General features: G+C 42.4%; 1 protein-coding gene across 1 annotated transcript in view; it reads left to right on the top strand.

The window, feature by feature from the left end:
- Positions 1-16349, top strand: part of PARVA (parvin alpha) — a 115548-nt gene that overhangs the window by 78415 nt on the left and 20784 nt on the right. The window contains exons 6-10 of the mRNA XM_084853951.1: positions 3093-3208; positions 4431-4489; positions 8023-8042; positions 12258-12319; positions 14220-14288. Of these exons, the coding sequence (XP_084710077.1) occupies positions 3093-3208; positions 4431-4489; positions 8023-8042; positions 12258-12319; positions 14220-14288 (326 nt within the window). The remainder of the gene's footprint in view (positions 1-3092; positions 3209-4430; positions 4490-8022; positions 8043-12257; positions 12320-14219; positions 14289-16349) is intronic.

Raw genomic sequence — 16349 nt, 5'->3', positions numbered from 1 at the left:
TTCTTTCCCTTTCTATCCCTCTTCTAACTACTGGAAGGATGGATGAGAAAACGTATCTGGGCCCCAAAGTTCTTGAGTTTCCTTCCCAAAGTTTCAAAGTCTGACTTGATTTCTTCATAGCTCTGCTTGGTGGTATAATTTGTTCCCACATGGATGAGAAGAAAGGGATACCTGTCAGTGGGCTTTATGAGTGTAGGCAACCCTTCAGTCACATCTCTAATCCATCCTCCCGGGAGACCGCATACCTGGCGAGTCCATGAGTTTTCGAACATACTTGGGTTCCGATCCCATGCAGCAAGGAGTCTCCCACTACTGCTACTCTTCCCTTCTTGTTCTTGTAGGCCTTGGTATCATTGCCTCTGTTTGACTGACCTTCAGCCTCTTGATCGCTCTCATGAAGGTTCACCTGTAATTCTTCCTCTGCAGGCTGTCCTCCAGTCTCATCCTCAAGTACCTGGAAACAGTTCCATAGTTCCACTGGTTCAGAGTGGCTTCTAGTTCTTCTGCTCCTAACTGTCACCCTTTTCCAAGGAGTATCCTCTACTTCATTTTTTGTCACCTCAGCAGTTTCCTCTTCTGCCTCAGCTTGCTGTTGCTGTTCTAGCTTCTGTTCTTCACTTTGCTTTTGTAGCTCCACCGTTCTGTCCAAGAACTCTTCATGCTCTCTTATTCCCTGGCGGGTCAACACTTGCCGCTTCAGTCCTCCTACTTTTTCTTCCACCAGCGTGATCAACTTGCACTTGTTTTAAGTGTAGGCCATGATCTCAGGCAGGAAAACAAACATTGCATAGACCTTGCAGGTCACCACCACTGGGGAGTCTTTATTATTTATTATTTAATTATTACATTTGTATACTGGAATAGCCTGTGCTTTGTCCTCTATTCACTGGGGGTTAAAACAGTGGCAACTGACAGACAAAACAGTCCCAGATTTGTTTCTCTGCAACCATGTGAACCCACTTTTCTCAAAGACTTGAGTGGGAAGGAGAAAAACCAACCCTCTTGTCTGCTTGTATAAAGTCAAATACAGTTCAGAACTTCTCATGCCCATGGAAGAGAATTCTCTTTAAGAATTCCCCAAGGTATGCCCTGTGTGGAATAAAAAAGAGAAAGAAAGGACAGGATAGAGGAGGGAAGAATAAAAGAAGAATGGTGATTGGAAATAGGGCGTGGGTGGGGGTGGGGATAGAGACAATTCCCTAAGCCAAGTGGCTCCTTTCATAGAGGTAGTACTTAAGAGGAATTTAGGAGGCTGTGGAGGGTTTGCAAGGATTGCATGTACTTACATTAACTTTATGAGGTGAGGTGGCTGAGAGCTTTTTCTAGCTTCTGGAAAATCTCTAGACCCTATTTAAAAGCCTCAGCAGTTCCTCAATCATGACACCACATAGTCCTAACCATCCTTTTGGAATAATTCAAGTCCTACAGCTATTTAGGAGAAATTAAAGTGGAGGGGGAGAAGACGTTTGTGGAGGCTGATGGGATCCTTTGCTGTACTGAAGCTTCTAAACTTCTGCAGAAGCCAAAGATTCCAGTTTGAGGCAGGGAAATCAGATGCTGTGTGAAATACCGGTATTTGACATGGAACTCTTTCTTCCCTTCCATCTCCCTCTTCCAAATTTAATTGCAAGCAAGCTCCCAACAGTGGTCATGCAAGAGCAGAAAAGTAGAGGGAGAGAGGTTTTTTGCACCTCAAAAAAAAACAAAAAACCTCCACCAGAGATTAGGGATAGCGACCTTGTAATGGTCACCTTAAACACCTTCTGATTAGGATCTCTAATCCCCTGTCTGGCTTGACAATTTTTACTTTTTGTTTTAGTCTTTGAGAAAAGGAAAATTTATGCGTGGTTAGCACAAAAGCCACTGGACTTGTCTGACATTTGGCAGGTTCAGTCAGCTCCAGAGAGGCTGCCAGGTCCCTAAATTCCATGCACTTATGTGGAAGCACAAAAAAATTATAGCTCTTTGCTTGTACAGATTTTCTTGAAAATAGTAAATATTACCTGTGACTAGCACATAAACCACTAGACCAAACTGCCTGAAATTTGGCAAGTTCAATCAGCTCCATGGGGGCTACCAGGTTCCAAATGTCATTTATTTATCATACAAACTAAAGAAATTATGGCCGTTTCTATTTTCCAATGCAAGGCAATGGGAAAATGTAAAAAAATTACAGGACAGCTTAAAAGATCCGGGGCACAGCTCAAAAAAGATCCAGGGCCTGTGCCCAGGTGGCCTCTCATCCAACGACACCCCTGTCTCATTAGTTCTTCTGCTACTTTGCTTGTGCAGTGAGATGTGGGCAACCTAAAGCTGAAAATGTGGTCAATAACATGCCTAAAATCAAATGTTTTAGAACAGTGCTTGAGAATTCAGCGATAACTTAGACACAGGAAAACAATAATAAGACAGCTACTTCTGTAGAATAGTTGCAAATTATTTCCTTTGATGCTAGGCATTTGGTCGTGGATTAAAAGTTTCCTACAGTAAGTCTTTTGATATCTTGCAGCCTTGTTAGCGTTAACTACACGTACAAAACCTGCTGTGAATAAGCTACAGTAACAAGAACTCTTAACAAGTTCATGAGGAATGCTTGAGTCATACAGTTTAGTAAGTTATTGCTCAAGGGTACAGGCTAAATAGGCTCATTCATCTTCCTGTAGACATTGTGACACTTAAAAATGAATTAAGTGCATGTTATGAATACAAAAATATCCTTCTCTTAGTTCATAAATCGACACTGGAATAGCGAGGATAAAGGAACAGCACAGTGAGTACATAGATAGTACTTAATACAGCTGTATAATAAAATCTGCCTTTTGAATAAAGCTTAGATTTCCATCTTTCAAGCCAAAGGAATCTAGGCGTGCAACAAAATCTAACGTGAGGAATATTGTTGGTTTAGTTGTTTTCATAGGACCAGTTGATTTATGACAGGAAAGAGAAACAGTTAGAGGAAAGTACCCATCTCTAGTGGACAGAGACGCTAAAGGATAAAATATCCCTTATAGTTAGGAAAGGGGGCACTGCATGTGAAAATAAATATTTCTTTTAATTTGTCTTGCATAACTTGAGTTCTTAATCTATTTCAGCTGTCCATGCCAAAAGTCTAGTTGCAATACTACACCTTTTGGTTGCGTTATCACAGTACTTTCGGGCCCCAATCAGGCTGCCAGATCATGTGTCTATTCAAGTTGTGGTTGTCCAGGTATGACTGACATATCGTTAAAATTTCTGTGCCTTTGGGGCGGGGGGGAGTTGAGAGACTACACGAAAACAATCAGTTTAACATGTATAAGTTGGTTCTGGCCAACGTTTCTTCAGTAAGGAAGAGTAAAAAGAACCACCACTTCTTAAACAGAACTAAGCATACTGTTGTCATTTTTTTCATAGCTTAGCAGCCCAACTGCTAACACATTTACTGAGCAATCCTATGGCCCCTGGGAGGGCATCATAGGATTCCCCCCCGCCGCCACAGGACCGTACTACCTTTGGGGGGGATCTGAGTGGGGATTCCCCCCCACCCCTACCTGCCATGGAAAGCTCCATGGAAGCTCCTCTTCTAAGGCCAGTGCTGCGGCCTCAGACGAACATGGGGATGGTGGAAAGGGGTGTGCCAGCGAGCACGGAGGGAGCGGAGAGGCCATGGCTCTGCTGATTCCACAAAACTCTCCATTCCCATTCCTGCTCACTGCCGGGTAAGCAAGCAACACAGGCTTGGGGTCCGGTCTAGCTCTAAATGCTCTTTAAGGAGGAACAGGAGGCGAAAATGTCTCAGTTCTTCCTCCTGCCCTGCCTGGGTCTTGCCAGCGGGGATTGGGTTCTCAGAGTGCTCCAGCATCTGATGCCCAGAGGAATGCTCTGTTATGGTCAAATATATGATTTTAGCTTAGAGTGTGAGTATACAGTTATCAGGACATGATCTCAATATTTTTCACATTCCTGGTAGTCTTCCTGTACTGCCTCTTCCTTCTTTAAATATTCAGATAAGGCACTGTGCTGCATACTCTGTACTCAATATTTGTTCATTGGACACAACTTTAATAAATGCCCTTCTCAATGTTATATATTGTAATCCAATCTGACAACAAATTTAGACTTTTTCACAAGACTGGTAAAAGCCTGTCAATCATGCTCCATAATGCTACCTGTCTAACATTTCAAGTCCACTCCTAGTTTTTAAAAATGTTTTAATTGGACTTAGTTCCTTTTGGATCTTGCTGTTTTGTTATTGCAGTGTGTGTTGTTTTGGTCATGTTCAGTTTACTTTCCTCCCAGCAGCGTATATGCACGTCTGCCTACATGAGCAGAGGTCCAGTCACAAAATGTTGGATATTGGATGTCACCCATACATGTATATAAAAGCACTCTAGTGTTATAAGCATTAGAAATTATTGTATAGTATAAATATTATGTAATATCTTTTCCAGAAGCGTGAAGGAATCCTCCAGTCCCGACAAATCCAAGAGGAAATAACTGGTAACACTGAGTATGTCAACATCACTGCGAGATGAAAACGCAAACATTTGCCAACATTTGCCAACATCATTACTGGGGCTGTGTGCCTGGCTCTTATATATTTTAAAATATATTTTTTTCCAAATCTGAATTCCAAATTTTAATACATTTCTGCTTGTAAAAAGTGTCCAAAAACTGAGACAAATAGATACATTTCCTTCCAAATATTTTTAGTCCTTGGAAAATAAAGTTTGAATGATCACCCCTTTAACTAGAAAAGAAAAAAGACTTTAGTCAGATGGAAGTTTGTGATCTTGCAAAATAATCTAGTTTAATTGAAGTCAGTGGAGATTATGGTATGTCGTTGAAAAGCCTGTCTGGATATTCTTCAATTGGTATGAATATAAATCCATAAATACAGTCAGGGCCAGAAATATTGGAACAAGGATAACTGTTTTGGCATTTGGCCTCTGTACACCACCACATTGAAGTTGAAAGGAAACACACCCAGATGGGAGCGAAGTCAGGACTTTCAGCTGTAATTCAAGGGGTGTGACAAACGTGGGGCACTAATCATTCAGGAAGTACAGCCAGTGGCATACACCCCCCCCCCCATCATTGGTGGCTCATAAGTAATGGAACGAATGGCTGACAAGCAGCTGCTTGGCCAGGTGTGGCCTGTTTCCTGGGTACGCCATGACCAATCAAGCAGATAAAAGGCCTGGAGGTGATTCTGAGTGTTACATTTGCATTTGGTAGCTGTTCACTGGAACTCCCAACAGGAGATCCAAAGAGGTGTCCATGCGAGTGAAGGAGGCCATCATTAGGCTGAGGAAACAACATAAACCCATCAGAGAGATAGCAAAAACATTGGGAGTGTCCAACACAACAGTTTGGAACATCCTGAAAAAGAAGGAATCAAATGGCAAGCTCAGCAACAGCAAAAGGCCTGGAAGACCACAGAAGACAACTAAAGTGGATGACCGCAGAATTCTGCTCATGGTGAAGAGGAACCCTTTCACAACATCTAGCCAGGTCAAGAACGCTCTTGAGGAGGTAGGCATGTCAATGTCATCATCTACAGTCAAGAGACAGCTTTATGAATGTAAATACAGAGGCTTCACAACAAGGTGCAAACCACTGCTAACGCTCAAGAACAGACAGGCCAGATTAGCCTTTGCCAGCAAACACCTAAAAAGCCCACCCCATTCTGGAATAAGATTCTTTGGACTGATGAAACCAAGATTAACTTGTACCAGAATGATGGGAAAAGTATGAAGAAGGAAAGGAACGGCTCATGATCCAAAGCATACCACATCATCTGTCAAACATGGTGGAGGCAGTGTTATGGCATGGGCATGTATGGCTGCCAAGCGCCAATGGAACCGGGTCACTGGTGTTTATTGATGACCTGACTGCTGATAAAAGCAGCAGGATGAATTCTGAAGTGTAGAGGGCTATACTTTCTGCTCAGATTCAGCCGAATGCTGCCAAACTGATAGGTCGCCGCGTCATATTGCAGATGGATAATGACCCAACACATACAGCAAAAGCTACCCAAGAGTTTCTCAAGGCAAAGAAGTGGGATGTTCTTCAATGGCCACGACAGTCACCTGATCTCAACCCAATAGAGCATGCTTTTCACTTACTGAAGGCAGAAAGACCCACAAACAAGCAGCAGCTGAAGGCAGCTGCAGTAAAGGCCTGGCAAAGCATCTTGAGGGAAGAAACAGCATTTGGTCATGTCCATGGGTTCCAGACTTCAGGCAGTCATTGACTGCAAAGGAGTTTCATCCAGGTATTAAAGGCGATCCTTAAGTTTGAAATGATGTTGGTTTGTTCCATTACTTATGAGCCACCAATGATGGGTGTGTGTGTATGCCACTGGCTGTCCTTCCTGAATGGTTAGTGCCCCACTTTTGTCAAACCCCTTGAATTACAGCTGAAACTCCTGACTTCACTCCCATCTGGGTGTGTTTCCTTTCAACTTCAATGTGGTGGTGTACAGAGGCCAACTGCCAAAACAGTTATCCTTTTTCCAATATTTCTGGCCCTGACTGTATGACAAGGTGCATATTTACCCCATATATGCAGTTTTCTTTCTGCACTGACAGAAGTATATTAAATTACTGTAGGAGTGTGTACATTTATAATTGTATTATTTCCTCTGGAATGGATGACCTCTGCCGGGACAGGGACAGGGGGAGTGCAACCCTGTTGATTCTCCTGGACCTCTCAGCGGCTTTCAATACCATCAGCCATGGTATCCTTCTGGATAGGTTGTCTGGGTTGGGAGTTGGAGGCACTGGACTGCAGTGCTTCCGCTCCTACTTGGATGGCCGACTCCAGAAGGTGGTGCTGGAGGATTATTGCTCTGTGCCATGGCAATTGTGCCATGGGGTCCCACAGGGCTCTATTTTATCCCCTATGCTGTTTAACATCTACATGAAACCGCTGGGGGAGGTTATCTGGAGGTGTGGGCTGAGGTGCCATCAATATGCAGATGATACCCAGCTCTACCTCTCTTTTTCATCAAACCCAGGTGAGGCAGTGGCTGTTCTGAATCAGGGCCTGGGCATGGTTATGGACTGGATGAGGGCTAATAAACTGAAACTCAATCCAGATAAGACGGAGGCACTGTTAGTGGGTGGTTCGTCTGCCCAGCTAGGTGATATTCAACCTGTTCTGGAGGGGGTTGCACTCCCCCTAAAGGATCACGTTTGTAGTTTGGGGGTGCTCTTAGATCCAGAACTGTCACTTGAGGCACAGGTGAACTCAGTGGCACGGAGCACTTTTTATCAGCTTAGGCTGGTATACCAACTACGCCCTTATCTGGACAGAGATAGCCTAGCTACAGTTATCCATGCTCTGATAACTTCTTGTCTGGATTACTGCAATGCCTTATACGTGGGGCTGCCTTTGAAAATGGTCCGGAAACTTCAGCTGGTCCAAAATAGGAAAGCAAGATTGTTAACAGGGACTGGCCTGCGAGCTCATATTATGCCAGTACTTTTCCGGCTGCACTGGCAGCCAGTTCATTTCTGGGCCCGATTCAAAGTGCTGGTATTAACATTTAAAGCCCTTAACGGCTTGGGGCCAGGTTATCTGAAGGATCGCCTCCTCCCATATGTGCCTGCCTGGACCTTAAGCAGCCCTTCTCCATGAGCCCCTGCCAAAGGAAGTGAGGCGGGTGGCTACTAAAAGGAGGGCTTTTTCTGCTGTGGCACCCCGGCTGTGGAATGAGCTCCCTAGTGAGATTCCCCTGGCACCTACATTGTATTCATTTCAGTGCCAGGTGAAGATCTTTTTATTTTCCCAGGCATTTTAGCTATCTAGACTTTTAGCTTTGCTGTTTTAAATCTGTATTTTAATTCCTGCACTGCTGCTAGGTTTTATTGTGGTTGTATTGTTATATTGTGGTTTTAACGTTCTATATATTTTAAATTGTTTTATTGTGTGCCGTTTGGTTTTAATTTTTGTGAACCGCCCAGAGAGCTTCAGCTATTGGGTGGTATAGAAATGAAATAAATAATAAAATAAATACAATAATGTCTTTTTCTACAGGGCATTGTCAGGACGGCATGGTAAGTCTCATTTGATTTCAACCTTTTAAAAAAGTTTTCTTCACTTAATTCTGCTGCTGAATTCATTCAAAACCAGCTGAATTCAGATTCATGGTTGTCTTAGTTGATGTGTGGATGTGTCTGGTGGTGAAAAGAAAGTCCGATGCTGTAAAGAACAATATTGTTTAGGAACCAGGAATGCAAGATCAATGAATCAAGGTAAGCTGGAGGTGGTCAAACATGAGATGGCAAGATTGAACATCGACATCTTGGGAATCAGTGAACTAAAATGGACAAGCATGGGCGAATTTAATTCAGGGGACCATTATATCTACTTCTGTGGGCAAGAATCCTTTAGAAGAAATGGAGTAGCACTCATAGTCAACAAAAGGGTGGGAAAAGCAGTACTGGGGTACAATCTCAAAAACAATAGAATGATCTCAGTATGAATCCAAGGCAAACCATTCAACATCACAGTAATTCAAGTCTATGCCCCAACCACTGATGCTGAAGAAGCTGAGGTTGATCGGTTCTATGAAGACCTACAACACCTTCTAGAACTAACACCAAAAAAAGATGTCCTTTTCATCATAGGGGATTGGAATGCTATAGTAGGAAGTCAAGAAATCACGGGGATAACAGGCAAGCATGGCCTTGGTGTACAAAATGAAGCAGGACAAAGGCTAATAGAGTTTTGCCAAGAGAACACGCTGATCATAGCAAACACTCTTTTCCAACAGCACAAGAGGCGACTCTACACATGGACATCACCAGAGGGTCAATATCGTAATCAGATTGATTATGTCCTTTGCAGCCAAAGATGGAGAAGCTCCATACAGTCAGTAAAAACAAGACCTGGAGCTGACTGTGGCTCAGATCATGACCTGCTTCTTGCAAACTTTTGGCTTCAATTGAATAACGTAGGGAAAACCACTAAACCGTTCAGGTATGACGTAAATCATATCCCTTATGAAAATACAGTGGAGGTGAAGAATAGATTTCAGGGATTAGACCTGAGAGACAGACTGCCTGAGGAACTATGGACAGAGGTCCGTAACATTGTTCAGGAGGCAGCAACTCAATCCATCCCAAAGAAAAAGAAATTCAAGAAAGCAAAGTGGCTATCTGATGAGGCTTTACAAGTAGCTGAGGAAAGAAGGGAAGCGAAAATCAAGGGAGAAAGGGGAAGATATAGCCAAGTGAATGCAGAGTTTCAGAGAATAGCAAGGAGAGACAAGAAGGCCTTCTTAAATGAACAATGCAAAGAAATCGAGGAAAACAATAGAATGGGAAAGACTAGAGATCTCTTCAAGAAAATCAGAGATATCAAGGGAACGTTTTGTGCAAAGACGGGCATGATAAAGGACAAAGAAGGCAGGGACCTAACAGAAACAGATGAGATTAAGAAGAGGTGGAAAGAATACACCGAAGAACTATACAGGAAAGATCTTAATGTCCCTGATAGCCATGATAGTGCGGTCACTGAACTTGAGCCGGACATCCTAGAAAGTGAAGTCAAGTAGGAAGCATTACTAACAACAAAGCTAGTGGAGATGACAGTATTCCAGCTGAGCTATTTAAGATCCTAAAAGATGATGCTGTTAAAGTACTGCACTCAATATGCCAACAAATTTGGAACACTCAACAGTGGCCACAAGACTGGAAAAGGTCACTTTACATTCCAATTCCAAAGAAGGGCAATGCCAAAGAGTATTCAAACTACCATACAATTGCGCTCATTTCACATGCCAGCAAGGTGATGCTCAAAATCCTACAAGCTAGGCTTCAGCAGCATGTGAACCGAGAACTACCGGAAGTACAAGCGGGGTTTCGAAGAGGCAGAGGAACTAGAGATCAAATCACCAACGTTCGCTGGATCATGGAGAAAGCAAGAGAATTCCAGAAAAATGTCTATTTCTGCTTCATTGACTATGCTAAAGCCTTTGATTGTGTGAATCACAACAAACTCTGGCAAATTCTTAAAGAGATGGGAGTACCAGACCACTTTACCTGTCTCCTGAGAAACCTGTATGAGGGTCAAGAAGCAACAGTTAGAACCAGACATGGAACAACCGATTGGTTCAAAATGGGGAAAGGAGTACGACAAGGCTGCATATTGTCACCCTGCTTATTTAACTTATATGTAGAGTACATCATGAGCAACGCCGGGTTGGATGAATCACAGGTTGGAATTAAGATTGCCGGGAGAATTATCAACAACCTCAGATACGCAGACAATACCACCCTAATGGCAGAAAGCGAAGAGGATCTAAAGAGCCTCTTGTTGAGGGTGAAAGTAGAGAGTGCAAAAGCTGGTTTGAAACTCAACATTAAAAAAATGAAGATCATGGCATCTGGCCCCATCACTTCCTGGCATATAGAAGGGGAAGAAATGGAAGCAGTGACAGATTTTATTTTCTTGGTCTCCAAGATCACCGCAGACGGTGACTGTAGCCATGAAATTAAAAGACGCTTGCTCCTTGGGAGGAAAGCTATGGCCAACCTAGACAGCATAGTAAGAAGCAGAGACATCGCCTTGCTGACAAAGGTTCGTATAATCAAAGCTGTGGTTTTCCCAGTAGCAACATATGGCTGTAACAGCGGGACTATAAGGAAGGCTGAGCGCCGAAGAATTGATGCTTTCGAACTGTGGTGCTGGAGAAGACTCTTATGAGTCCCCTGGACTGCAAGGAGGTCAAATCAGTCAGTCCTAAAGGAAATCAACCCTGAGTGCTCATTGGAAGGACAGATACTGAAGCTGAAACTCAAATATTTTGGCCACCTAATGTGAAGAGAAAATTCACTGGAAAAGACCCTGATGCTGGGAAAGATTGAAGGCAAAAGGAGAAGTGGACGGCAGAGGATGAGATGGCTAGATAGCATCACTGATGCAATGAATATGGACTTGAGCACTCTCCGGGAGAGAGCGCAGGACAGGAAGGCCTGATGTGCTATGGTCACGAAGAGTTGGACATGACTGAACGACTGAACAACAACAAATGTAAGTGTTGTATACGACGACGTCCAAATTACTAAGAGAAATAAGCAGCGATATTTCTTAATACTGTTTTGGGCTTTTCTTAGATATATGGTCCACTATCAAAACACTGCAGGTTGCATCCCTGTGTTGCATCCCTGGATCTCTGTTCAGGTGTCACTGCCCCATTCCTTTCAATACAGGGAAAAGCATTCATCAACACTGAATAGAACTGGGCAATGTGCATGCATATGCAGATCTCCTGTGTGAACACCAAAGCCAATGGATAGGAGCAATGAGGTTCAGTCCTCCCCTCATGATCCAGAACAAGTCCCATAGATTTGTGGAACCTACTCTAGGCATATGTATAGGCAGACCTAATTCCCAAAGGATACCAACCTTCTGCTGCTGAATGTTCTTGTACAAAATTCTTACTGCCTAAAACTGTTAGAGACTGTAGCTCCTCTTTCTGAGCGATTTCAGTTCTATTAGATTTTAGCTAATTGCTGTGGTTTATATGGAAAACTCTTTAAAAATCATAATTACAGTCCTCATATTGCACCTTCATAAATGCTAATTGCTCTTGATCATGGTGCATCATTAGGGGAGGACCACTGTGGTACAGGACTGAGAATAATAATCAGCAATTACGCACAAGATGAACAATACAAATTTAAGATTGTGGAACTACTTTTATCACTGCTGGATGAAATTTATATATACCTGCTGTTTTTGTATACACTATTCCGCTGAAAGTTATTTTTTTTTTAAAAGATCAAATATTTGTGGGTACTCATAAAAATAAGGGATTTTATTAGACTTTCATCTTTTCTGAGACTATGTAGTGTCCACCTCAGAACGAGATTACTTTAAAGAATAAACGACACCTAATATGCTACCTTTTCTGGAGTGAAATTAACATGATGCACTCCTGCGAGTCTAGCACAAAATTTCTATACTACAGAATTTGAGTGACAAATACCTTCTTTTATAAAAGGCCTGTTTAAGATTCTGCTAATAGTGTTATATTCCTACTATCTTTCTTTCAAGCTAATCTGCTTCATGTGAGAGAAACCCATTTTAGAATAGGTCAGCTTGTGACCTATTGTGAGATTGGTAAACAAAGTTCAAGGAAGATTTTTGTAAAGCAAATTTAGTCTCAGTTCGTCTAGATGACACCTAAGTCCCTTCCAGCCTTGGAAATCTCATCCTTCAGTGTTACGTTATCTAACGGGTTGTTGTCATCTCTTGTATTTCAGAAAGGGATGCATTTGACACACTGTTTGATCATGCTCCAGACAAACTTAATGTTGTGAAAAAGGTTGGAAAATGTCTTTGTTTCTGATATACTATATTTAAGTAGTACAGAAATACGCTGCATATAATTAAAACTGAAATGGTGAGGTTGCCAAGGAATTCCACATGGTTCAGCTTTGATGCCTGTGGTCTTGCCTGCTGTGTGCTTCATCATTACCTAATATCAATAGATTCAAAATATAGGTTGGACACAGATCAAATGAGCTTAATCTGAGTTGTTTGCATCTCACCTCCTGTCCTGATACTTAAGAGGAATTCTTCAGTTGTTTGCCACAAGACCCAAGAGGTCTTGCCAGTTGCTGGGGTGGGATGTGTCTCTGTAGCTTGTGGAAAGCATTCAGCAGGTGCACTGTATTTTCCTCTATATTTCACGCACTGCATATATTACGCCTTCCTCTATGTAACGTCAAAACAGCTGCCAGCCTTCCCCAACCGAGTGCATTCCAAATGTGTTGGCCTACCATTCCCATCACCCATGCTGCTGATGGGAGTTGTAGTTCAAGATATCTGGAGAGCATGAGGTTGGGGAAGGCTGTGCTAGAGCTCTAGCAAAGCACTCCATCCTTGGGCTCTTTGTGACTTGTGAGTAGCTCACATACTTTGTGAATTGTGAGTAGCTCACATAGCCTGAACATCAGCCGATCATGGAAACTGGACCCGTCAAGGCAGGGTTGGGGAACCAGCTGCTGTGGGGCTATAGCTTCCATCATTCCTGATCATTGGCCATGCTGGCTGGGGCTGAAGGGAGTTGGAGTCCAACAGCATCTGCAGGGACAACAGGTTCCCATCCCTACCTTAGGGAATAAGGAGGGGAAGTGCCAACAGGGCATGTGCAGAGAGAAGGAGTGCCTGTGTCTCTCTCACACTGAGGTTTAGCTATATCAGCTTCCTGGGGCACAGGCCTGACTGTCTTCTTTGTTACTCAGTAGATCCCATGTACATGTGATGGTGCTGTGTGAATAGCTATAGCAACAACAGTGAACAGTGTCATATGAAACCCTCACTAAATCCTTGGATGTTGTACCCAGTTTTTCTACTTTAAATGAATATCTCTGTTCCGTAACAATTTGAATTAAAGCGAGTTGTCAAAAAAAAGTTTCTGCCATTATAAGACTCAGACTTCTACTGCTTATAAAAATGACACCTGTAGAGTGAAGAACATCAAACGTGGCATCCATAATCATGATGTCTACAATCATGTAAAAGTTCAGACTGATCTGATACAAATTGCCACTGATACAGCAAGTTATAAAGTGCTGAAAACTGACACATTTGTACTTTTTATGCAAACTGTGCCTCAGTATATCATATATTTCTTTCACATTCTGAGGGACACTACTGATATACTTTATTCAGGCTTGTTGAGGAGGTGTGCCTTTAATTGGCTTGGTGATAACCTTAACTCCGGTCTTTAACCAGCAGGTTCTTTGATAATTGAATATTCTGCTGTTTTCTTCAACATTATCTCTTACAAGAGTTGGCAGTGGAGAGTGAATGAGACATAGGAATTTCCATTTTAGAGATTTTGCCCCATGATCTCCTGCTGATATGGATCAGCACAGCTTCCTTGAACAGAACATTCATATTCCACTTTACATCAACTTTCCTCTTGGGTCTAATGTTATTTTCTCTACTCTAGTCTTCATTAAACTGCAGCAGTAACTTCATAGTTTTTAAAGTGATAAACATTCCACAGCAGTATGTATTCCTTATCTGTTCTGTGTTTGTGATAGGGTTTGACAGGATATTCCTGCCTCTCATAAGCCAATAAATAGAGGAATTAAATAAACCTTTTTAAACATTCTGACCTTTAAGATTAGTGTTTGCATGTTTTACATTACTGTATTTTTCAAACGTTAAAATTTGCTGATCTAAAATCTGCTACATGTGTTCTTAATTTTCAGACCCTCATAACTTTTGTGAATAAACACCTGAATAAGCTGAATTTGGAAGTTACAGAACTAGAAACCCAGGTAGGATTATGTAGTCATGTTTAGGAGAGGGAAGCAATTTCCAGTGTTCTTCATGTATTCCAGTTTATTTTGGAATAAACTTCTATTACCCTTTCGATTAATGAACATTCAATGTGTGATCTCTTTGCTCCAATCTTAATAGTGGCTTCTGGTGAAACTCTTCCACTACATGCTAGGAAGAGTGGTGGGTGGGGTTTGGGTGAGGCATTGTATAGGAGTTGTTGATGCTTCCTACTCATGCATTTGGTGGCTGCAACAGCAGATAAAATTATGAGTGCTAAACACGAACTCCATAATCTCCTACCGCGCATCATATCACACCCCAGAAAGAGGCACCCTAAGAAAATTCCAGCCTAGAGCTAACTCTTCTCTGTCTCTGCTCCTGTGTCTGTCTGTCTCTGTATCTCAAAGTGCTGCTTCTTTATACATCCACATTGCCTTGGGGAGGGGGAAGAGTGTGTCACCTTCCCCAAGCTCTGATAGCTTTCACTCCAGAAATTCCAGACTGCACACGGCGTGCACGTGTGTGCACTCTCTGTCTGTCTGTCTGTCTGTCTCTCTCTCTCATTCAAAACCTCTCAAGAAAGATCTCCAGCTATTTCCTCATCATTAGCTCCCATTGAGAAAATATCTACCAGGCATTAACAAGCCATTTGCCTGACAAAAGCTACCAGCTCTTTTATTTTCTATTTGCAAGCTGCAAAATTAAATGGTTCACTTGGAAATGCAGTTTGCCAGAGTGGTTTCTCCAAGGGGAGGAGGGCATTGTATGCGCAAAGCAGTTTGTTTGGACATCTTTCTTCTTCTCTGCAACAAATGTGAAGGAAACAATTTTCATACTTCGCAGGCAGTTGGTATGTGAACCACCCAATTTTACATATTGCAAACAGAGAATGAAAATGCCACAGAATTATCTCCATAGCTTCTGCACATGGAGACCACATCAGGGAGCTACTTGCCATAGGTAGCAAGTGTTTCCAAGATAGTAAAAAGCTACCATCTCTTGGCACAGGTACCTTGAAAGCATCCCATAAATCAGGCATTATCCCACAGGTGTAAGAACTGCTTGTTGGAGAAGGGGAAAGGAAAGCTTCACCTTCAGATTAATCTCCTCTGTATTCTGGAATGTGAAGTAACAAGAACTGAGCAGTGATAACCTTGGAGAGATGGGCACAGATTGGGTTTTGCAGGGCAGCATGCTTCAAACAGCTTTGAATATGACATTGCAAAAGGCTTAAAAGACAGGAGAGCCCTGTGTTGTACAGGATATTGCTGTTGGCACCAAAAAAAGGTTGCACCCTTTTGTCAGTCAAAAAAAAGTATTTGGAGCCTCCCGTTCAGAGGAACTATTTTGGACTTACTGGTGAATAGCTGCATACTGTGTTTGTCATTTAACACAAAATATTAGGCTAAGTGACTGGGCCTGTGAACCAGAGGTCCACAGTTCAACTGTCACCTTTGCCATGAACTATATAGATAGATTTAGGCATGCTGCAATCTTTCAGTTCCACCACTTAAATCTGAAATATGCAAATAATAATATTGCTCTGTTTAACAGGGCAGTTGATTACTGATTACAGGTGAAATGCTTTGAAACTATAAAGCACTATAAACATTTGTTGTTGTTATTATTGTCATCATCATTAACATCATCTGCAATTTGGTATTTTCAAATTGCGGTATAGTATATTTTTGTATTAAATATATATTTGATGTCGCTGTATAACCATGTTTTCAGGATTTAAGAATACAATAAATAAATAAGCAAGCAAGCAACCCTATGGTTCCTGGGAGAGCATCCGAGGAAACAGGATTGTTTGGAGTCCCCCTCCCGAGGCCATAGATACTGCTATGACCTTGAGAAAGGGACTATGGGTTTTGATCCCCTGGCCCTTGCAGCCACCATAGAAAGTACCATGTTGGCTGCTTCCCGAGGTTGCAAATGCAGCCTCAGAGTGGAGGAAAAAGGGTGTTCTGGAGGGGAGGGGAGAGGCTGCGATACAAGAAATCCTATGGCCTCTCCAGCCCCAGCAGTGTGCTTTTTCTAGATGGGCTCAGTGG

The sequence above is a fragment of the Heloderma suspectum genome, chromosome 1, assembly GCF_057233095.1.
Source record: "Heloderma suspectum isolate Gila_16-S chromosome 1, 16-S_ref, whole genome shotgun sequence".
NCBI classification, from domain to species: domain Eukaryota; kingdom Metazoa; phylum Chordata; class Lepidosauria; order Squamata; family Helodermatidae; genus Heloderma; species Heloderma suspectum.
The sequence above is the reverse complement of the archived record's forward strand: the minus strand, read 5'-3'. Positions and strand labels throughout refer to the sequence as shown.